Source organism: Penicillium subrubescens (assembly GCF_028828155.1).
Source record: "Penicillium subrubescens strain IBT 31985 chromosome Unknown utg000002l_segment0_segment0, whole genome shotgun sequence".
Taxonomy (NCBI): Eukaryota; Fungi; Ascomycota; class Eurotiomycetes; order Eurotiales; family Aspergillaceae; genus Penicillium; species Penicillium subrubescens.
In genome coordinates, this window is record NW_026643152.1 from 3,251,585 (window position 1) to 3,269,805 (window position 18,221).

General features: G+C 50.1%; 8 protein-coding genes across 8 annotated transcripts; 4 read left to right on the top strand and 4 right to left on the bottom strand.

The window, feature by feature from the left end:
* The first annotated feature begins 996 nt into the window (after window positions 1-996).
* Window positions 997-4,426, top strand: N7473_002551 (uncharacterized protein). The gene is made up of 4 exons (XM_057148491.1): window positions 997-1,157; window positions 1,223-2,298; window positions 2,355-2,920; window positions 2,980-4,426. Exons 2-4 carry the CDS (start codon window positions 1,246-1,248, stop codon window positions 3,959-3,961), a joined length of 2,601 nt encoding a protein of 866 aa, XP_057012145.1. The 5' UTR covers window positions 997-1,157; window positions 1,223-1,245; the 3' UTR covers window positions 3,962-4,426.
* Window positions 4,427-4,453: 27 nt separating this feature from the next.
* On the bottom strand, window positions 4,454-5,538 carry N7473_002552 (uncharacterized protein). The gene is made up of 4 exons (XM_057148492.1): window positions 5,336-5,538; window positions 4,960-5,272; window positions 4,804-4,865; window positions 4,454-4,738 (listed from the first exon to the last, which is right to left on the bottom strand). Exons 1-4 carry the CDS (start codon window positions 5,447-5,449, stop codon window positions 4,631-4,633), a joined length of 597 nt encoding a protein of 198 aa, XP_057012146.1. The 5' UTR covers window positions 5,450-5,538; the 3' UTR covers window positions 4,454-4,630.
* A 407-nt stretch (window positions 5,539-5,945) lies between these two features.
* Window positions 5,946-7,382, top strand: N7473_002553 (ankyrin repeat domain-containing protein; the record flags this gene model as incomplete). Its single annotated transcript, XM_057148493.1, has 1 exon — window positions 5,946-7,382. The coding sequence occupies one exon, from the start codon at window positions 5,946-5,948 to the stop codon at window positions 7,380-7,382; it is 1,437 nt and encodes a 478-aa protein (XP_057012147.1).
* An 81-nt stretch (window positions 7,383-7,463) lies between these two features.
* On the bottom strand, window positions 7,464-9,503 carry N7473_002554 (uncharacterized protein; the record flags this gene model as incomplete). The annotated part of the gene is made up of 1 exon (XM_057148494.1): window positions 7,464-9,503. The coding sequence occupies one exon, from the start codon at window positions 9,501-9,503 to the stop codon at window positions 7,464-7,466; it is 2,040 nt and encodes a 679-aa protein (XP_057012148.1).
* Window positions 9,504-10,448: 945 nt separating this feature from the next.
* Window positions 10,449-11,882, top strand: N7473_002555 (3-ketoacyl-coA thiolase peroxisomal A precursor; the record flags this gene model as incomplete). Its single annotated transcript, XM_057148495.1, has 3 exons — window positions 10,449-10,458; window positions 10,565-11,015; window positions 11,084-11,882. 3 exons carry the CDS (start codon window positions 10,449-10,451, stop codon window positions 11,880-11,882), a joined length of 1,260 nt encoding a protein of 419 aa, XP_057012149.1.
* A 235-nt stretch (window positions 11,883-12,117) lies between these two features.
* Window positions 12,118-13,187, bottom strand: N7473_002556 (RraA family protein; the record flags this gene model as incomplete). Its single annotated transcript, XM_057148496.1, has 4 exons — window positions 12,118-12,387; window positions 12,463-12,812; window positions 12,945-13,020; window positions 13,131-13,187. 4 exons carry the CDS (start codon window positions 13,185-13,187, stop codon window positions 12,118-12,120), a joined length of 753 nt encoding a protein of 250 aa, XP_057012150.1.
* A 486-nt stretch (window positions 13,188-13,673) lies between these two features.
* On the bottom strand, window positions 13,674-15,113 carry N7473_002557 (uncharacterized protein; the record flags this gene model as incomplete). Its single annotated transcript, XM_057148497.1, has 1 exon — window positions 13,674-15,113. One exon carries the CDS (start codon window positions 15,111-15,113, stop codon window positions 13,674-13,676), a length of 1,440 nt encoding a protein of 479 aa, XP_057012151.1.
* A 1,745-nt stretch (window positions 15,114-16,858) lies between these two features.
* N7473_002558 (uncharacterized protein) lies at window positions 16,859-18,175 on the top strand (the record flags this gene model as incomplete). The annotated part of the gene is made up of 1 exon (XM_057148498.1): window positions 16,859-18,175. One exon carries the CDS (start codon window positions 16,859-16,861, stop codon window positions 18,173-18,175), a length of 1,317 nt encoding a protein of 438 aa, XP_057012152.1.
* Window positions 18,176-18,221: the final 46 nt, after the last annotated feature.

The window sequence follows — 18,221 nt, forward strand, 5'->3', positions numbered from 1 at the left end:
TTGACACAGTCTGGGGAAGATTGAAGATTGTCCATGTTGATATATATAGATCAGTCAAATAGGGTGTCAAAGAAGGTCTCAGGAAGGGGAGGTGCAATTCAAATCTGTGGAGTGTACAGTGCAGGAAAGAAATGGTGAGGAAGTGGTCATCCCCGCATACACGAGATCTAAAGAGGCCCTGCCCCTCCTGGCATCTGGGATATCTTGGACACCGCGAGTTTGTTCACTATAGTATAAACAGGATATGCGCTTTTTGGATGCATGATCAATCAACATGGTGTAATGGATATTACCTGAACACTGTTTATTGATGTCATGCGACTAACAATAGAGAGTTGGTGGATCTATTTACAGATCCTTATCATGGAGTACGGCAATAAGTCGCAGGAGTTGTATACTTCAAGCAGCGGGTTGATGCAATCTGTAGCCAGTAGCATGTGTCTTGAGGCATCTTTCTTTTTATATCACCTTGACAATGCTCCATTTATTGCGAATAAGGAAACGTTTGTTTGGTTTCAATGGCAATCGCGGAAGTATATAATCTCCAAGCCCGGGGTATACAAACAATCTAGAACTAAACCCCCACCATAACAAACTGTTAGCAACGCAAGGATGCCCCAAAGAGACCAGTTTATGCATAAACCCCCAAAGAGAAAAGATCCTTCCAATGCAATATGCCATCCATCCAAGCCAAAGGAGGGGAATTGTCTGAATTGTCTCTCGTCATTGAGTCCACGTTCACCGCCAGCTCCGCTGCTCCGCTGCGTTGCCCCTCGCAACCTTCTCGTCCGCACGTTGTTTACTTCCCTCTACTGGATCCAGCCAACCCCAAAGGATCCCAAGAGATCGCCCCTCAACGCTAGCTGTTGTCCCGGTTGAAGAAGTGGAGTATTGATCCTCGAAGGTTGCCGTTGGCAGCAAGTCGCTTCTTCTCATATCATCCCCCCCGGTTGCCCGGATTTCCTCGCCTTCTCATCCAAGTTCTCTTCACCTTCGGATCTCGCATTGCATTTGTTTTCTGCTTCAATATTTGCTTTATTTGGTTTGCTTTCCTCTCTTTTTACTTGATCTTCTACGCCTTTGAGCTGTTGCTGGCTTGCTTGCTGGCTTGCTTGCTTCCTTGTTTCTTGTCGCGTTTGTTTGCATTCACAGATCCTGTACGTACACCATTCTGCCCCTACCCGCGCCAGAGAGCCGGTCGCTTTGCTAACAAGCTTGCAAGTTGCTGGCCAAAGAGGATAAGCAATGGCTCCTAGTACTGCCGGTCCGCAGATCTTCGACGACGCCCATCGTTCCCCCACTAGATCCTCGGTGTTCCGAGCCATCATGTCGAAGCCGCATAAGCGAAACCAATCTGCGGACGATGCCATGCCTCCGCAATTCAAAAACAACAAGCCAACGGGCACTGTTCCCTTTCCGTGGGCAGACAAACCTGCTCCGGAATCGGGACATCTTCCTTTGGGAGAGATAGTGCCGAATCGCGATGTTGGAGACAGCTACTTGCCGGCAGCCAATCCAGCCAGCAAAGAAAATAAAGCACCCTTGCATAAAAAGACGAAGAGTGCGGTATCTCTGAAGTCACTTCGGAGTTACATGGAACGGAAGGACACCAAGTCGGAAGAACCCCCAATCGACAATGCTGACGACCTGAAGCCCAAGAAGACCAAGTCGACTAACAGTTTGTCGGCCATCCTCAAACGATCCCAGCGCGGACGCAAATCCGACGGATCGAAGCAGAGCCGTGACAAAGAGAACCGAAGCCCTGTTGATCTGGTCGACAACATGCCATCCCCGGTTTGGCCTAAAGAAGGCTCCATCTATCAAGCGCCCAGCAGTCGGTCGCGACAAAACTCAACCGCGGATAGACGGCGAAGTGTTGCGGAAGAAGTATCTCTCTACACACCAAAGGCTTATAGCCCAGCTCACCAGCGGAACTTTTACGACTATCAGCAACCATCGCTCACCAGACGGGGCGAGGCAAAGCCTCGTCCCAAGTCGGACTGCCTTGCTGGCAACAGAAAGATGAAGGACATTCTGGGACTGCAGCGTGCCCCATCTGGAGGCAGTAATGCCAGCGACCAAGTGGATAGTGCGTCGTCCAAGGGATCGGGCCTCGACAGAGCGAGGAAATTGTCCGTCCCAGAGTCACCCGTTCCTGCGCTAAAGGAACAGCCGAATGCGAAGAGACTTTCTCGCGTGCAGGCCGCGATCTCGGTATTCAACGCAAAGGAGCGGGATGCTGATGTCCACAAACACCTCAGCTCCAAGGACCTAGAGAGTGAATTTGAGAAACTACTAGTTGGTTTACCCCGAGTCAGGTACTTCAGCAATTGGTGTCACTAACACGATGGCAGGATGCCCGGAATATTCCTCACAACATGCGTGACAAGATGCGCTCCCTTGATACCAACATCAAGGCCGACTTCATTCAGAAGGATCGCACCGAACAGGGCACACCGGCCAGTGCTGGTACTTCTGATAGCCGCCGTGGTCGTGGTAAGGAATCAAAGGACTCTCAGGATCGTAAGGGCTCACGCTCGCGGTCCAGGAGCCGTGGCTTTACATTTGGTCGGGGCTCTTCATCTCCCGGCAAGAAGGCCCGGCCAGAGAGTGGAACTTTCCATCGTCCCAGATCGGTGGACCTCTCCCAGCCAGTAGGCGTCTATACGACTCTCAATGCGGCTAACTCTACCGCATCGCTTTCCGAAGCAGCGGCTGTGGACACCGCTGCCGACCCGTCTGACTTCGTGCACTATCTCAGAGAGATCCAGAAGCCGGAGATGATCGAGGTGGGCAAATTGCACAAGCTGAGACTTCTCTTGCGGAACGAGACCGTGAGCTGGGTGAACGGTTTCATTGCCGAGGGAGGCATGGATGAGATTGTTCAGCTCATCTACCGCATTATGAAGATGGAGTGGCGGTATGTGGAACCAAACTCGTCTGGCTCTTTTGAGAATAATTTGCTAACAGATATCTTAGGGAGGATCACGAGGATACTCTTCTACACGAGGCGTTGCTATGCTTGAAGGCTCTTTGCACTACATCCATCGCATTGGCACATCTCACTAGCATTGAAGCTGAACTCTTCCCTGCTTTGCTGAAGATGCTCTTTGACGAGGAAAAGAAAGGCCCTAGCGAGTTCACGACTCGGGGGATCATCATCAACCTCTTGTTTACCCAACTCTCAACGAATTATCCCAACGAGCTGCCATCCACGCGTGCTGCACGAATGCTTTCTTACCTGCGAGACCCGTCTCCAGAAGATGAGAGCCAGCCAGTCTCCTTCATTGCCAATATTTACCAGTCCCGACCCTATCGAGTCTGGTGCAAGGAGGTTACCAATGTGACCAAGGAAGTCTTCTGGATCTTCCTCCACCATCTCAATGTGATTCCACTCCCCAAATCCGCCCCTCAGTCGGACGATCCGTTCACGGACAAGCGCCCGTTGGATAATCGTTCCTATCTCGAGCGAAACTTCCCTCCACCTCGCCCTCCAGTCCCCGCTGCTCCATACGTTGGCGGCGTCGAGTGGGATGCCACCAATTATCTTGCCGCACACTTGGATCTCTTGAATGGTCTGATTGCCTCACTGCCTACATCCGATGAACGTAACAAGCTTCGGTCCGAGTTGCGAGCTTCTGGATTCGAAAAGGTCATGGGTGGCACTATGCGCACCTGCAAGGAGAAGTTCTACTCCGCGGTTCATGAGTGTCTCCGCACCTGGGTTGCTGCTGCGGTTGAGGATGGCTGGCCCTATCTGATGGTGCGGGAAGGACCTCCTCGTACCGAGCCCGGATCACCGAACAAGTCCCCTAAGAAGGTCGCCCCCGGTAGTCCAAAGAAGGGTCTACTCGACGACAAGCCACCTCAGCTTAATCTGGCCTTGGACTTTTCGGACACTCGTGTTTCCACTCCTCTGGGTCCAACGACCCCATCCAGCGATATGCCTCGCTGGCTTTAATCGTCAAGCATCGGATACAACATCCGCTTGACACGTTTTTCTTCTTTTCTTGTCTTTTTTCTTACCATTTTCCTACCCTTCCACTCTGATTTTACGTTTCATGACTCGGCGTTTTACGGTTCATATCTTTTTTGCAGGGGTCGCACCAGCGAGACTTGTCGCTTACCCTTGGGGAAGCTTCCCCCTGCCCACTCTTTTGGGCTTTCAAGGCGTTGGCATTTCTGGAGTTGTTGGGAGTTGCATATTTGAATGTCCAGCGAATTTTCTGGCGGACATGATGTGATGAAGTCAAGCTATTGCGCAGGCGGCGGGGAGAGGATGGCATGGACAGGTAATCGTCTGTCTAGGGGATGCATGCACATGCGCATCTTTCTTTTTACTTCTATGCCATTCTCTCCGCGGATTAGAGACGCCTGCTGCTTGGACTAAATTTGCTCATGATAAATGTTACATGACAGATATGAGAATTGAATGATTTTCAGTGATGAACCCTTCTAAATGATTTCAGTATGATTTGAAGCGAGTGTAATGTCGCTGGTATAGAAAAGAGATGTATGGAGGAATGAATGAGGTGCGTCATCTCAAGCCAGTATCTATGCCAAATGAGTATTGTACAGCCCCACAGGATCTATCATATACAGGGGATATCGGATCATGTTCTCGTGAGAACTACTTTTGAGATCCACTCCCGCTGTTCTCGTCTGCTCTTTTCACTGGACCAGGAGGCGGCGGGCTGGAGAACACAGCCTTGACACCAGAGAAGACACTCTCTCGGATCTATGAGTAGAATTGTCAGCCCATGATAATACAAGAATCTCGAAACAAAAAAGAGAATAACTTACCCCATCAAATGGCGTATCCTTGGTATCCCAGTTCATGAAAAGAACCGCATAGATCACGACAACTATCCCAAACACCAATAATTAGCACTGCGACCCTCTCACAACCCTACCCTACAGGGCAGATTCAATCCGAAATCCATTTCCAGCATAACTCACATCCAATAATAACCCACTGCGCCAGCGTAACAGTCTTAATAAACTTAGGCCGGGCATATTTCAGCGCCGCGCGCCGCCGGTACTTCCGCTCTAGTCGGAACTGGTGCTTGGGGGAGAGTTTCGACATGTCCGGCGGCCATTGGCGCTTAGGCTTGTAGGGACTGTAGTATTCGTCATTTGGGTTCTGGTAGGACTCGGGTTTGTCGGAGGAGAGGCGGAAGGGAGAGGAGTATTTGAGCGCGGTGGATGTGAAGGGTGTTGAGAGGGTGCTGGAGAAGGGGCGCGTAGTGCGGAGGGAGAGTGGGGAGTTTTTCTATGTTAATTTTGTTAGATATTGAGTCTTGAGGGCGATGGAGGTCTGTAGATCTTGTCGTACGGTGAGGTGCCATGTTGGTTGTTTGGTGGTTTGGGTTTTGAGGGTTGCGGTTGAGATTGAACACGCGAGGCGCGCCGGGGAGGCGGCGGTAAATAATTGGCGGACCATGGGCATTGTAGTGTAGAGCGCTCTCTCTGATTATGTAGTATTTGAGCTGTTGATGTATATTCGTGGTCTTCCCTGAGGGCAAGTTGAGGTTGGACGGTCAAGTTGGCGCGGTCGAGAAATAATTTGATCTGCCGCTCTCCGCATGTCCTCCGCATTGACTTTTACCACCCATTATCCATCTAACCCCATCTTATTATTGTTCGTCCCAAAACTATTGGCAGGTCTCGAAATAAACTAATTACGGTGCCCAATATATCCTATCTGAAAACAAATCAGGATCTATTGAGGTACTCGATGTACACATTATCCACCATATCCGAAAATAGCCTAGTCTGTCGTGCGAGTAGCCCCAGCCTTGACTCATCGATCAACTGACACGATAGTTATTTGCCTTTTGGGGGCCAAGGGATCGTCTTTATAAGACAGCACTGCCCCTCTCAAGGTCTGACCTGGTCTCCCTGTCATTTCAGACATTTTCAACGCCTCCTATAACAGCCAAGCCATGTCTCTCGCAAGCCTACCCCCGGAACTACTGCAAATGGTCGCACGCGCTATTACAGATACCCGTCAAGGTAGATCGCAACCATCCCAAACACTGAAAACTATCTATGCACTATCACGCACTTGTCGCGCAACTTACCTTCATTTATGCTGGAATCTATATCGCTATGATGCCGACAGAGGTCATAGCACCGCGCTTGTCTGGGCTGCCGTGACGAATAACCCTCAGACAGTGAGATTATCTCTTGCCAGCGGTGGCAACACTCGAGCTACGAATCAGCATGGTCAGTCTTCACTATGGCTAGCAGCTCGTCGAGGGCATCGAGAGATAGTGGAGATTCTGCTCGACCACGGTGCTGATATCGAGATCAGGAACCCGGTTGGCCTTACGCCCCTTGCGATCGCTGCTCGAGAGGGCCAGTGCGAGGTTATGAAGGTATTGCTCGATCGAGGGGCAAATCACGCAGCTCAGGCCCGAGACCACTCCACACCCCTTCTCTGGGCAATCAGAAATGGCGCGGTAGATGCTGTGAAGATGCTTATCGAACACGGAGCGCAATTTCCAGAGCCAAAAACCACACACCGGCGACGATGGGCTCTGGCTGCATACCGCGCCGGGCCTGATAGGTGGGCTGATATTCCCGAGATTGAAACACTGATGGAATCAAGCTACGATGGAAATCAAAACAAGTTGCTGTCACAGAAACCCCTGCTGAACGCTCTCCGCTTCCAACATCTCGCCATGTCCACTTTCTTCCTTGACCAGTGCATCACCCCAGTTAGTGATCTTGCCTCATTCTTTGGTTACTCCCCTGCCGACGAACCGGTACATGACAAAACCAGACACGGGAGAGAGCAGGTGGATTTTACGCGCGAGAAGGCAAGGGAACAATGGCATTATTTTGGACGCCCAGATGATAACCCCATGTGGTGGGCTGTGCAACACGGTGAAGAGGAGATTGTGGAAAAATTACTGAGACGAGGAGCAGGGACTAATTCTCTCAGGCACTGGTCACCCTCCATAGGGCAAGAGCCAAGAAACCTGATCGCACTTGCTATAGTCCGAGGATATTATGGAATTGCTGAACGCCTTTTGGACTACGGGACAGATCCCAGCTACCAATTCCACGATGGTCCTTTGCTCAGAAGAGTTCTCGAAATTGGGAATGAACGGTTGGTGATGAAAGTTTTATTAAGCTTGAAGAGACATGGTGCCCATAATATCGCTAACTACGGAGGCTATGTGGCCATTGCGATTGGGAAGAAAAACGCGATGTTGGTGAAAATGCTGCTTGAGTTTGGCGCAGATCCAAATAGCAAGGTCTTCTATCACAGAGGAACCGAAAGTGGCAGCAGGCACAAGGCGCTGTTGTCCTTGGCTATAGAAATTGGAAACCAGGATGTGGTGGACACGTTACTTGAGTATGGAGCTGGATAAGGGTGTAGTAAAGGTAAACATATCGTGCTTGAACATTAAACTAACATGATTTGGGATCAAAAAGTCAAAATACAATGAACTCTAAGCAACTATGATCTTGTAGATCTCCTTCTCTCGAGCCTGCTCGTACGCACAATTCAAACAGCACTCACGGCAAAGGATTGCCGGTTCCCATCTTGTCAAAGCAAGGAGCTGCGCTGTAGGATGGCCAGCTGTTTGGACGATAGATAAATGGTCCCCATTTCTTCCATCGGGAGATAGAGCCGAGTTTGTTTGCACCACGCGCACATATTCTTGCTTCAGCACAGTCTTCCTTGAATGATTACATGGATAAGCATCGAGAAGCCCAAACAGTTGATCGATGCGTTCACGAAGATTGATGGACTGTCGTAAACCAGCAAATGTCGCTGTACATTCTAGGACTAGTCCGTGAACGTCCTCGGCTACAGCGAATGATATGTCCAAAGGAACCCCATCAGCCGTGGGATGGATGGGTTTGACTCTGGGTGCTGATGCAATGGGTCTTGGGCCATCAGTACCAATATCGGAGATGACCTTGTTATGGTACCGGTTCTCATGGAATATGAGCCCGTCTATCAACTCAAGCCCTCGGTAATGGCAAATCTCATGGCCGAAGTAGAGGATGCCAGCAGGAATAAGAGTTGCTGCTCCGTCTGATCTTGCGATGAGTCTTTCATCCTCCCACGAAAACAGCTCATTCAATAACTCCGAAGGAGACAGCACCACTTGTTTAGCGCCTTGTCTCAGAATCCTCTCGGATGGACGCCATGTCTTATTGGAGCACTCTTGCCAGACAGCCCCCTGCCCACGAGAGAACACGAGGAGGGCCGCAACACCGGCATCAATAATGCGAAGTAGAACATCAGATGGATTTGCATATAGACCAGACTGATCACAGAGACTTGCGAAGCTGTCTGCTTGATTTGATCGTGCCAACACATGCTTTAACCCAGACAGTGCTTCATTGAATGAAGGCCACTTAAGGGGGAGGTCAACCCCGAATGCATCTTCACAACGTTGATGAAGACTTGTGCGAGGATTTTCCCCGAAGATTTGGCTATACAAATTCACTATGACCCGTGTCTTTGTATCGGGGCGATCTCCAATGGAAACATAGATCAGATCTGAAAGAGACAGGACGCAAGTACCTATGGCTACCAGAGTATTAGGCACGCACATCAAACCCAAGTCGTTCAGACGAATTCGAGTATATTCAGCAAAGTGGCCTTTGTAGACGAATTTCAAAGACGGTGAAATTTGAGATTGTCTGGCGGTGATTTCAGATACCGAGCCAATTTTCCCCATTAATTGCACCTGCAGAGATTTGTCCCCAATAGACTCAGTAATCTCGATAGTGATCGAGGAAGAGCGGCATCCTTTGTGGACAATGAGATTCTCAACCGTGACGAGGCAATCATCCGAGAACAACGACACGGCAAGAGCGAAGATATAGCCCATACTCGCGCAGCCGCGAACCCTAACAAGAGACCTTTCTTCTCTCAGTGCCTGAGAGAATTTGCCAAGAATCTCATCCATGCTTTCCTGGCCCAGGGAAGCCAAAAGACTCATCGGCGCTTTGCGTTGTAGCTGCCAATACACATCATGGATTCGGCATACATGTTTAGCAAGCAAAGTCCCAAAGCCTATGGCACCACTCTTCCGCGCGAGGATATCCGTGGCTTGGGCCAATTGTTTCGGACTGCTGAGACGAGAAGAGTTTGGCAGAACAGACCTGGAAAGTCTGTAAAGAATGGTTGCCGTCGCATCGGCTCCGTATATGTTTTCAAGACAAGTTACCAGTAGCGCAATAGCTTGCCCACCAGCGGTCTGGGACATCAAAGATGCAGCATCTCCTTTTCTCCAGCCGATAGTCAAACCAAGACGTTCCAGACGTGTGTTGCTGCATCGTTGGAGATAATCAGGAATTTTGGCTCGAAGAGGCCCGCTGATTGGGAATGCTGCACCCAGCCTTTCCAGCTGTAGCATAGCGGTTGGTTGGACATCGTCTGCGGAAAGGACCGCGAGAACCGATGAGAAGGTATTCAGACCTGCCAGAGACAAGCCGCCAACGTCAATTTGTAGGCCAACGGAGTCAGCCATGATTCCTTTCAAAAAGCCAAGCTCGTAGAGCGAGCATCTAACATCACGACACGGGCGGATAGGATCCCAATTTTGTACCTGCTGTGGATGGTAATTTGAAATGAACAGAGGCCAAAATAGGCGCCGTAATACCCAGGGGTGCATCGATATTCACTGATCATGTTGGTGAATTAGTTTCAAGGGCGTACTTTACAACTAAATTTAGTAGATGCAGCGGTCTCCCAGAGCGCGCAAGACAACACTCGTCGTTTCATATAAGCGCCCTTATTATAGATCCTTAATCAGCTTGAGAAAGTCAGAATAGTATCTAAAAGTGGATAGACGATTAGTGTTGCCTTTGAACTGATAAAAGTATAATGCATAGAGTTATTCAAACACATATACAAAGTAATAATTCATAGCATGTGATAAAATCATAAATAATGAGACAACCATCGGCGGGAAGCTTCAAGGTGGTACCAACCCCGAAGGCGTCCCCACAATAATCAGGGGGCCCCGAGGATAGGATAGCCCGGGGGTCGGGGGAGTCAAATAATCACATTCAAAACTCTCCCAACTCGGGCCAGTATCCGATCGGCAGACGGAGCACGAGGACTGTATGACGTGTGGACCGCATCAGATCAATCCGAACAAGTCACTTTGCTCGGACGAAACTCATGTGGTTTTTCACATGTTCACATGTCGCAGACCAAACCGGAGATCCCGTGACTGGGGATATCCCCGGATTAACAATGTTGCGGGGACCTCGGCACTTTTCGTGTGGTCGACGCTGGCAACGGGGCAAAGCTGAGAATAAGGGAAATACCACCGGATCCACGAGGACGTGATTTATAAGAAAGAAATCTCGCCCGTCATTGTCTGAACTACTTCTCATCTTGTCTTCTGTTGCTTTTTCTCCTTCCTTCCCCATACCATCCCCCAGACTCCCCATCACACATTGACGTCATGTCTTCAGGTGAGCATATCTCCATCATTGCGGGCGTCAGCACATGCAACTTGCAGTCCACATTTTCAAAAAGCGTCCCTGGGAAAGGAACGGCTCGACTAACTCTCATTCTCAGCCCAGCAGCGTCTTTCCCAAGTTTCCTCCCACTTCGGCTCTGGCAGCCAGAAGGGAGCCGCCGCCCTCACCCAGAAGAACCCCGATGATATCGTCGTGACCTGTGCCCTGCGCACTGCCCTCACCAAGGGTGGCAAGGGTGCTTTCAAGGACACCGCTGCCGCTGACCTCCTGGCCGGTGTCTTCAAGGCTGTCATCCAGAAGAGCGGCATCGACCCCAAGTATGTCGAGGATATTGCTGTCGGCTCCGTCCTGCCTCCCGGTGGTGGTGCTACCGAGTTCCGTGCTGCTGCCCTCGTTGCTGGCTTCCCCGAGACCGCTGCCGTCAAGGCCCTGAACCGTCAGTGCTCTTCTGGTCTCCAGGCCGTTGTCGATGTTGCCAACGCTATCAAGTCCGGCATGATCGAGGTCGGTATCGGTGCTGGTGTTGAGAGCATGACCTCCCAGTACGGGTAAGTACCAACTATGAACTGATAAGAACCATCTCAAGCATAATTGCTAACTTTTTGCTTTCATTTAGTCCCGGTGCTGTTACCGAGTTCTCCGAGCTGCTCGAGAGCCACCCCGAGTCCGCCAACTGCAAGGTCCCCATGGGTGTTCTGTCCGAGAACATGGCCAAGGACCGTGGTATCTCCCGTGCCTCCCAGGATGCCTTCGCCGCTTCCTCCTACCAGAAGGCCGTCAAGGCCCAGAAGGCCGGCCTCTTCAACGAGGAGATTGCTCCCCTCGAGGTCAAGTGGACCGACCCCAAGACCGGTGAGGAGAAGACCATCACCGTCAAGGCCGATGACGGTATCCGCGAGGGCATGACCGCCGAGTCCCTCGCCAAGATCCGCCCTGCCTTCGCCAAGGACGGCTCCATCCACGCCGGTAACGCCTCCCAGATCTCCGACGGTGCCGCCGCCGTCCTGCTCATGAAGCGCTCCACTGCCGAGCGTCTGGGCCAGAAGATCATCGGCAAGTACGTCACTGCCAGCGTTGTCGGCGTCAAGCCCCTCCTCATGGGTGTCGGCCCCTGGGCTGCCATCCCCATTGCTCTCGAGAAGGCCGGCATCACCAAGGATGAGGTCGACATCTACGAGATCAACGAGGCCTTTGCCTCCCAGTGCGTGTGGTGTGTCAACGAGCTTGGCCTGCCCGCCGAGAAGATCAACCCCAAGGGTGGTGCTATCGCCTTCGGTCACCCTCTCGGCTGCACTGGCTCTCGCCAGGTCAGCACCCTCCTGACTGAGCTCAAGCGCACCAACAAGAAGATCGGTGTTACCAGCATGTGCGTTGGTACCGGTATGGGTATGGCCGCCGTCTGGGTTGCCGAGTAAACAGGTTCTCTTCTTCCATTGTACATTGCACAGCGCCTTTTTGATTCCCTTTACTATATTTTGGGTTACTTCCTATATCCACGGATTCTGGTGTATTGACCACCTATGAGGATACCACGAGAGATTGATATTTTTTTCATGTATATTTTGAGGTGAAAATTGCTCCACGAATTACAAGTAGATTCTGTTTTTCTATGAACCGCTCCAACTCCAAACTACATAAATACCTAGCAAATTAAGCCCGGAATGTCTTGAAGGCTTCCGCAACAGTCATGCCCTGTGCGACGGCGTTCTTAGCTTGATCATCCATGCTAATCAGCTTGGGCATCAGCTCCAACACTGGTTCAAGCAAGTCCCGTGGGATAGCAACCACACCCTCCATGGGATCGCAGAAAATAATATCACCAGGAGAAACAGTCACCCCTTCAATCGTAATAGGAACATCCCGCATCGCAGCTTTTGCCTCAGCACCAGTGCCCACCGTCGACGTCCCCCTCGCCCAAATCTATTCCCTCCAATATTAGCCTCCAACAGCTCCCCAAATATCCAAACAAAAACAAAAGAGTAGGCTTAGACATACCGGAAGTTCCGTCTCCACCAACTCCCTCAGATCCCTCACCCTCCCATTCACAACCGCCGCCCGAATCCCCAAAACCTTCATCCTCGTCGCCATAATCCCACCCGTCACCGCACAATACTGGTCTTTAGGTTGATCAATGACCACAATCGAGCCCGCATTTGCCGGATCCGCCGCGGCAAAGTCGCCCACAAAATCGACCCAGTGCTTTCCCGGCGGGAAGCCGTGTTTCTCGGGATTTTCGAGTGCGATTTGTGGTGGTTGGTCCTTCTTGGAGAGGAATTTGAAGGTTGTTGCTGGGGCGGCGATTCTTTTGGCGCGGTCGTTGCGGCCGATTATCGGGGAGAAGGGGGCTGTTGAGGAAGGATTGGGGTTAGTTTTTGCGGGGGGTTTGGGATAGTTTGTGTAGAGGGTTGGTTTTTTGAATTGAAGAGGTTTCCTTCTGTCTTGGATAGATAGGTTGATATTCACGTAGGGGCTCTTACTGAGATCTGCTAGGAAACCTGCGCGTGCGGTGCCGCCTTCCGGGACTTTTTGGAGCTTGAGGAGGGCATCTGATATCTGGATTGAGAGGGAATGTTAAACCTATGAAGGTGGGTGCTAGTAAACGGTTGCTATATGACAAAAAGTCATTGTACCGATCAATTAGTACGCGAGACAAGGATACGTACATCGCAAGCTGTATAGTTGTCCGCCAACGTAACTAGTTTCTCCTTGAGGGAAGCCATTGCGGGGTGCGGGGTCGTGTAGAGAGGCGTATAGAGCTCCTGGAGGGTTTAAGTAGACCAACGTGGCGAATATATGAAAGTCAAGAAAGGCCGTAGGTAAAGAGTAGAATTGTGGCTTTGACTAACTGATAGTTAGATCGTTGAATCCTACAAGCACATGTCCGCTTGTCCGGGTATCGGGAAACGACGCCATCGGCCCACCCGAGGATAACCACGTTTGGCTTCCGAGATGGAGGGGATGGGGGAATATTTCGGAACATACACATTTGCACCCTCATATCACAACAATGTCGTTTCAACATTGATTGAAATATGGTAGCTAATTGATCAAAGTTATTAGTGTGGCCTTGAGTATCAGACAGTCAGACTCAACAGATTTTGATATCTTCGATCTCTCCATACTACGCACATGTCAACTCTTGCAAAAGGTTGGAAATTACTTCGGGTAAATGATAAAGACTCGCTATATAATGAAATACTCTAGCTTTATTCAACAATGTCATTCCTCAATGGCACAATTCCTGTCGTTTCATCACGGTACCATAGCATCAAAGCCATCTGGCTAATATCGTCGCCATCCCAACCCTCATCCACAAGATGTACAAACTCTGGATTCGATTTATACTGCAAAACCTGAAAACTCGAATGACGTAGCTGGTGCAAAAGCCATCGATTCACAAACGTGAATTTATTCAGCGGCACGGGACGTCGCTCTTCGAAGAATGGCGACCGGTCCTCGAACTCGGTCATTTGCAATGGATCTCGTTGCGCCTGATTGTCTGGAGAGCTGGGTCGGAAGTTCTGCACAACTTGCTCCCATTCTTCGTCTAGTACGACTGCCTCGGGGTGGTGCTTGTGTTCGGGGTGGGCTATCAATCGACGGATTGCAAAGTCTAGCCCGGTCTGCGTTTTCGTTCTTGTAGTTTCGTAGTGGGCTAGGAATGTAAGTGCTTCGGGGGCAAGTGAGAGGCCGATACGCTGACGGATACTCTCTTGGTCTACCAGATTCTTGTACTCTGATTCGAGCTCGTAGAGTCGTTCACGGAGTAGGCGCACCTCCCCGACTAGAGTGAGGTATGCTGCAGCGTTGAACGGAAGCCGGTCGGCGTCAGAGGCACGGGCAGAGGATGGTTCTGAAGAGAAATTCGAGTCAGAACTGACAGTGTCAGTCTGTTTGGTTCCCGAGGCAGCTTGTTTGCGCAGTAACCCATTCAATTTTCCTAGGCGCTTGTCTAGAAACCTTTCCCGCTGATCGAGCTCGTCTTCCATTCTGCTATAGTCGTTCTCAAGAATGCGGTAAAGTTCTGTAGCGGCTTTCAAGTCATCAATAGCTTTATTGATTGCCGTAGTTTGTTGATAGAGAGCCTCCGGAGAGACCCAACTAAGTTTCTCCCGTAGTACAAGTCGCAGGTAATCCTCCTCCTCGCGTTTATTTCTCAGCGCACGGCGAAGGTCTCGCGCCCGAGAACGTTTACCACGGACTTCCTGCTGCAAGTGACGAAGTTCATCGAGTAGCTTTGCAAGCCGAGTGCTGGTATTGCCCGCCTGTGTAGGCACATGATCGAAAGATTGCGGAAGCGTAGATACTGGGACGGAGTCCTCTCCCTGGTGCACTGCGTTGATTGTCTTAGGCTTATCTTCCGATTCCCCGCTTGGGCCAACATCTTCCATTTCACCAGCTTCAATCACAGGAGTCGTTGATGTCGTGCATGGTGGCTCAGCTACTGGAAAACGCGGATATGGCGGCTGGAGCGTGCCCGACGACGTAGAGCTCAGAGCCTGTCCATCGTTGATCCATTGCGAGTTCCATTGGACCAGCTCTCCCTCCTCCCAGAAAGGAGTGGTGGGTGTATCCCCCTCACTTCTGGTATCTGACCAAGTCGCTCCCTTCAAAGAAGCCTGTATGTGAATGGCAGGGATGAGCATGGACGGCTACTCACGTTATCGTGCGATCGAACAGTGCCTACCGGCGATACATGAGCCCTCCAGGTTCCTGGCCAAGATGCCATGATTTTAGAAGTTTCCTCGATGGTTTCGGTCACATTTCTTGAAGCTGTAAACTGGAGCCTTGTAGCATCTCCAACAGTGAAGGAGTGAAGACGTTGATCCACCTGGCGAGGGCCTAAGAGGTTTGTCGAGGAGAAAGGACTAGAAATCACAAGGTAACAAGTTCTTCTTTTCTTTTTGCTTCGGACTCGTGACTTGAACTCAGTCGAAACTTTTTCAGAAACCTCGTTCGGCTTTGGAGAAGGGTGTGACGAAGCATTCATACCTGTCCAGTGTCCCTTTCATGCCTGGCGGGGGCGTTTCAGCCACATCACCGTTGCAGCGCCTCGCTAATGATTGGGCTTCTCATGCTGGTTACCCCGTCTATTCCCTGTAAACTTCGGGGTCATTTAGCGCATGATCTTCCATTTTTTTCCAATACAATATTGCGATCACAACTGCGCCAAGTCACTAAATTTCCACAATTACCAGTATTCGCTTGCTTTCCTGGTAAACCCCGAGTCCCGGCTTCTAATATCATACGGTCTCGACTCCGTTAATCTGACGAGGAAGCAACTACAAATATTATCCGACGGGCATCTTGTGATATTCGGATTTTAAAAATTCTCGGACTCCCATAGTTACTGCCCGACCTAAATTCCGGAGCAGATGGGATGCTACGTAGCATCGAGGAACAGTCCGAACCGTAGGGCCAAAGGACTATGAAACAAGATGTACTTACTACTGTTCAAATCCTCATAAAATTTTCGAAGATATCTGCACTTATATCACATCTGAATCCTTTCTGCCCAACTGAGTCTGATCTACGGTGCCACATGTCATTTTGTCATGTAATAGCGGCGGTCGTGGCACAGATTGAAAATTCATAGACAATCTTAGAACCGACAGCCTCATCAGTACACGCCTGGTCACAGAATATTTGGCGACGAGGGTCATGTTACATATGGTTAGGTGTATCTCCTGAACACCCCTACAGGTGAGTATGACTTTGCAGGGAGCTGCTTCGTAATAATGTAGTAGATCAGTTGTCTCTGTCTGCGTAAACTTTACAAGGGGGAGCTTCATCGGGGACGAATATTCACGATCGATCGTTTTTAGTGTTTCACTACAGTAAAGATCAGCTTCTGGGCCTGCATTCCAGAACCCGGGTGAAGATTCGTTTGCACATCGCTGGCTGCATTATTGGCTCTCGGAGCCGAATATGCAGCCAACCTGGGAATAATGAAATGTGAGGTTCAGGCGGTCACGAATATACTCGTGTAGAAATGTCAAATTTTGTCGTCCTATCATGTTTCGTCCCAGCCAGTGATCTAATTCAGTTTAAGTGATGCGTCCAAAAAATGATCTAGAATTCAAGATCCGATCGGAGGCTCATGGCCGATCATCCTAAGTTGCCGCCTAAATCTGAGGGCCAACAATTCCCCGCTGAATTGATGGTGGGGTGCCTCGGTGCCTAAGGTTCCAGTCGCTGTGGCTGAGTCGTGGCTGAGTGTAAAAGAAAGGATTTCTCAGTAGAACAACGACGACTTCGAGGAAACCAAGGCTGAAAATCTCTCATGACGAAGTACGAGTGGAGTCCTATATAAGACATTGATTTCGCGTCCATGGCGGCTGTGGACCCTGCATACCCAACTTTCATACCAGCAACTCCCCCCGCATCCAATATGAAACAACACCAAGCCTTGAGAGAGGCCTGCACTAATCCAGACAACTTGTTTACACTTTCTGAAAGAGACCTCGTGTCCTTGATTTACCAGGAATTCCCCAACGAGATCGATCGGCTCCGTCGGGCTTACTCCATTCGCGATCCTCAAGGAACCTCTCCTGAAACTCCATCTCCTTCGCGCATCATATATGAGGAAGACTATGATGAAGTCAATCGCACTTTAGTAGGCTTTCTTGCCTTGCGCTGGATCCATAATGCAAAATATGAAGTTTTTGTCGGGTCCCAACCGCCAGAACTTCGATTGACCAGAGAATCATTTGACTGGATTCGTGATTATTACAAACGAGTCATCACGGATGCAAATACTCTTTACGCCTTGATCACCTCAATTATTATCAATGACCTAGGGAAAGACCCTGAATTGTCATTGGATCACCAGAAGACGACCGGAGAAGATATTTCAGATCTGAATCATGATTACATTCTCCTCAAAGCCTGCGGGTCCGGGCTGGTCCCATGTCTGGAACGACATTCTGCGGAGGAAAAATATGATTTACTCCTAGGGATTGAGATTGGAGCTTTCTTCAATTTTGGACAGCTAGGTCAAGCCGAGAATGCACCCGCTGCTTTGACAAGCCTACTTCGGATGGAAGGCCGAGAACGCAGCTTTCAGCTCCGATTCATGGAGCAATTGCTCGACATCGCTGGCGCCGCTGGCCACATGGATTGGACTTGCGCGAAGAAATTGAACCAGCCTATTTTTGAGTCATATCGGAATGTCTTCCATGCATGTTACAGTGTCATTAGTGGCACGCTGAATGCCCGTCAAGGATATGACCATGTCCTTATCCGACGCGCAGAGTACATTCATAGAAAAGGCTTTCGATTACTGAAAGTGAAAAACGACCAATATGAACGTGCCTTGATGCGGCTATTATGCATGGGCAATGTGACGACAAAGAAGACCGCTGAAATGTACGAGTCTGCGTTGAACTCCCTTCAACAAGCTACCAAGGATGACCTTGTATATGCATTGAATGTGGATGGTTCAGTGGACGAGCCAGCAATCCAGCCGACATATGCCCCAGCTTTACTCAGTCTAATCAAGAAGCAAAGGGAACTGGTGGCAGTATTCGAGTACTTTTCTCGGGTCATGAGCGTCAAGGCTCAGGTGGATTCTTCGGCTATTCTGGTTGAGCGAAGCGTGCTTGGAGTCCTTAAGCGGCATATTGAGAGCGATAAGTTTCGCGAGAATCCGTCAATACTGGAAGATGTCGATGTGCCGGACGATGTGATTGCTCTTACTGTACAATAATTTACGAATTCACAATCAGGTTTATTGAGCTGGACAGAAGCCGCGT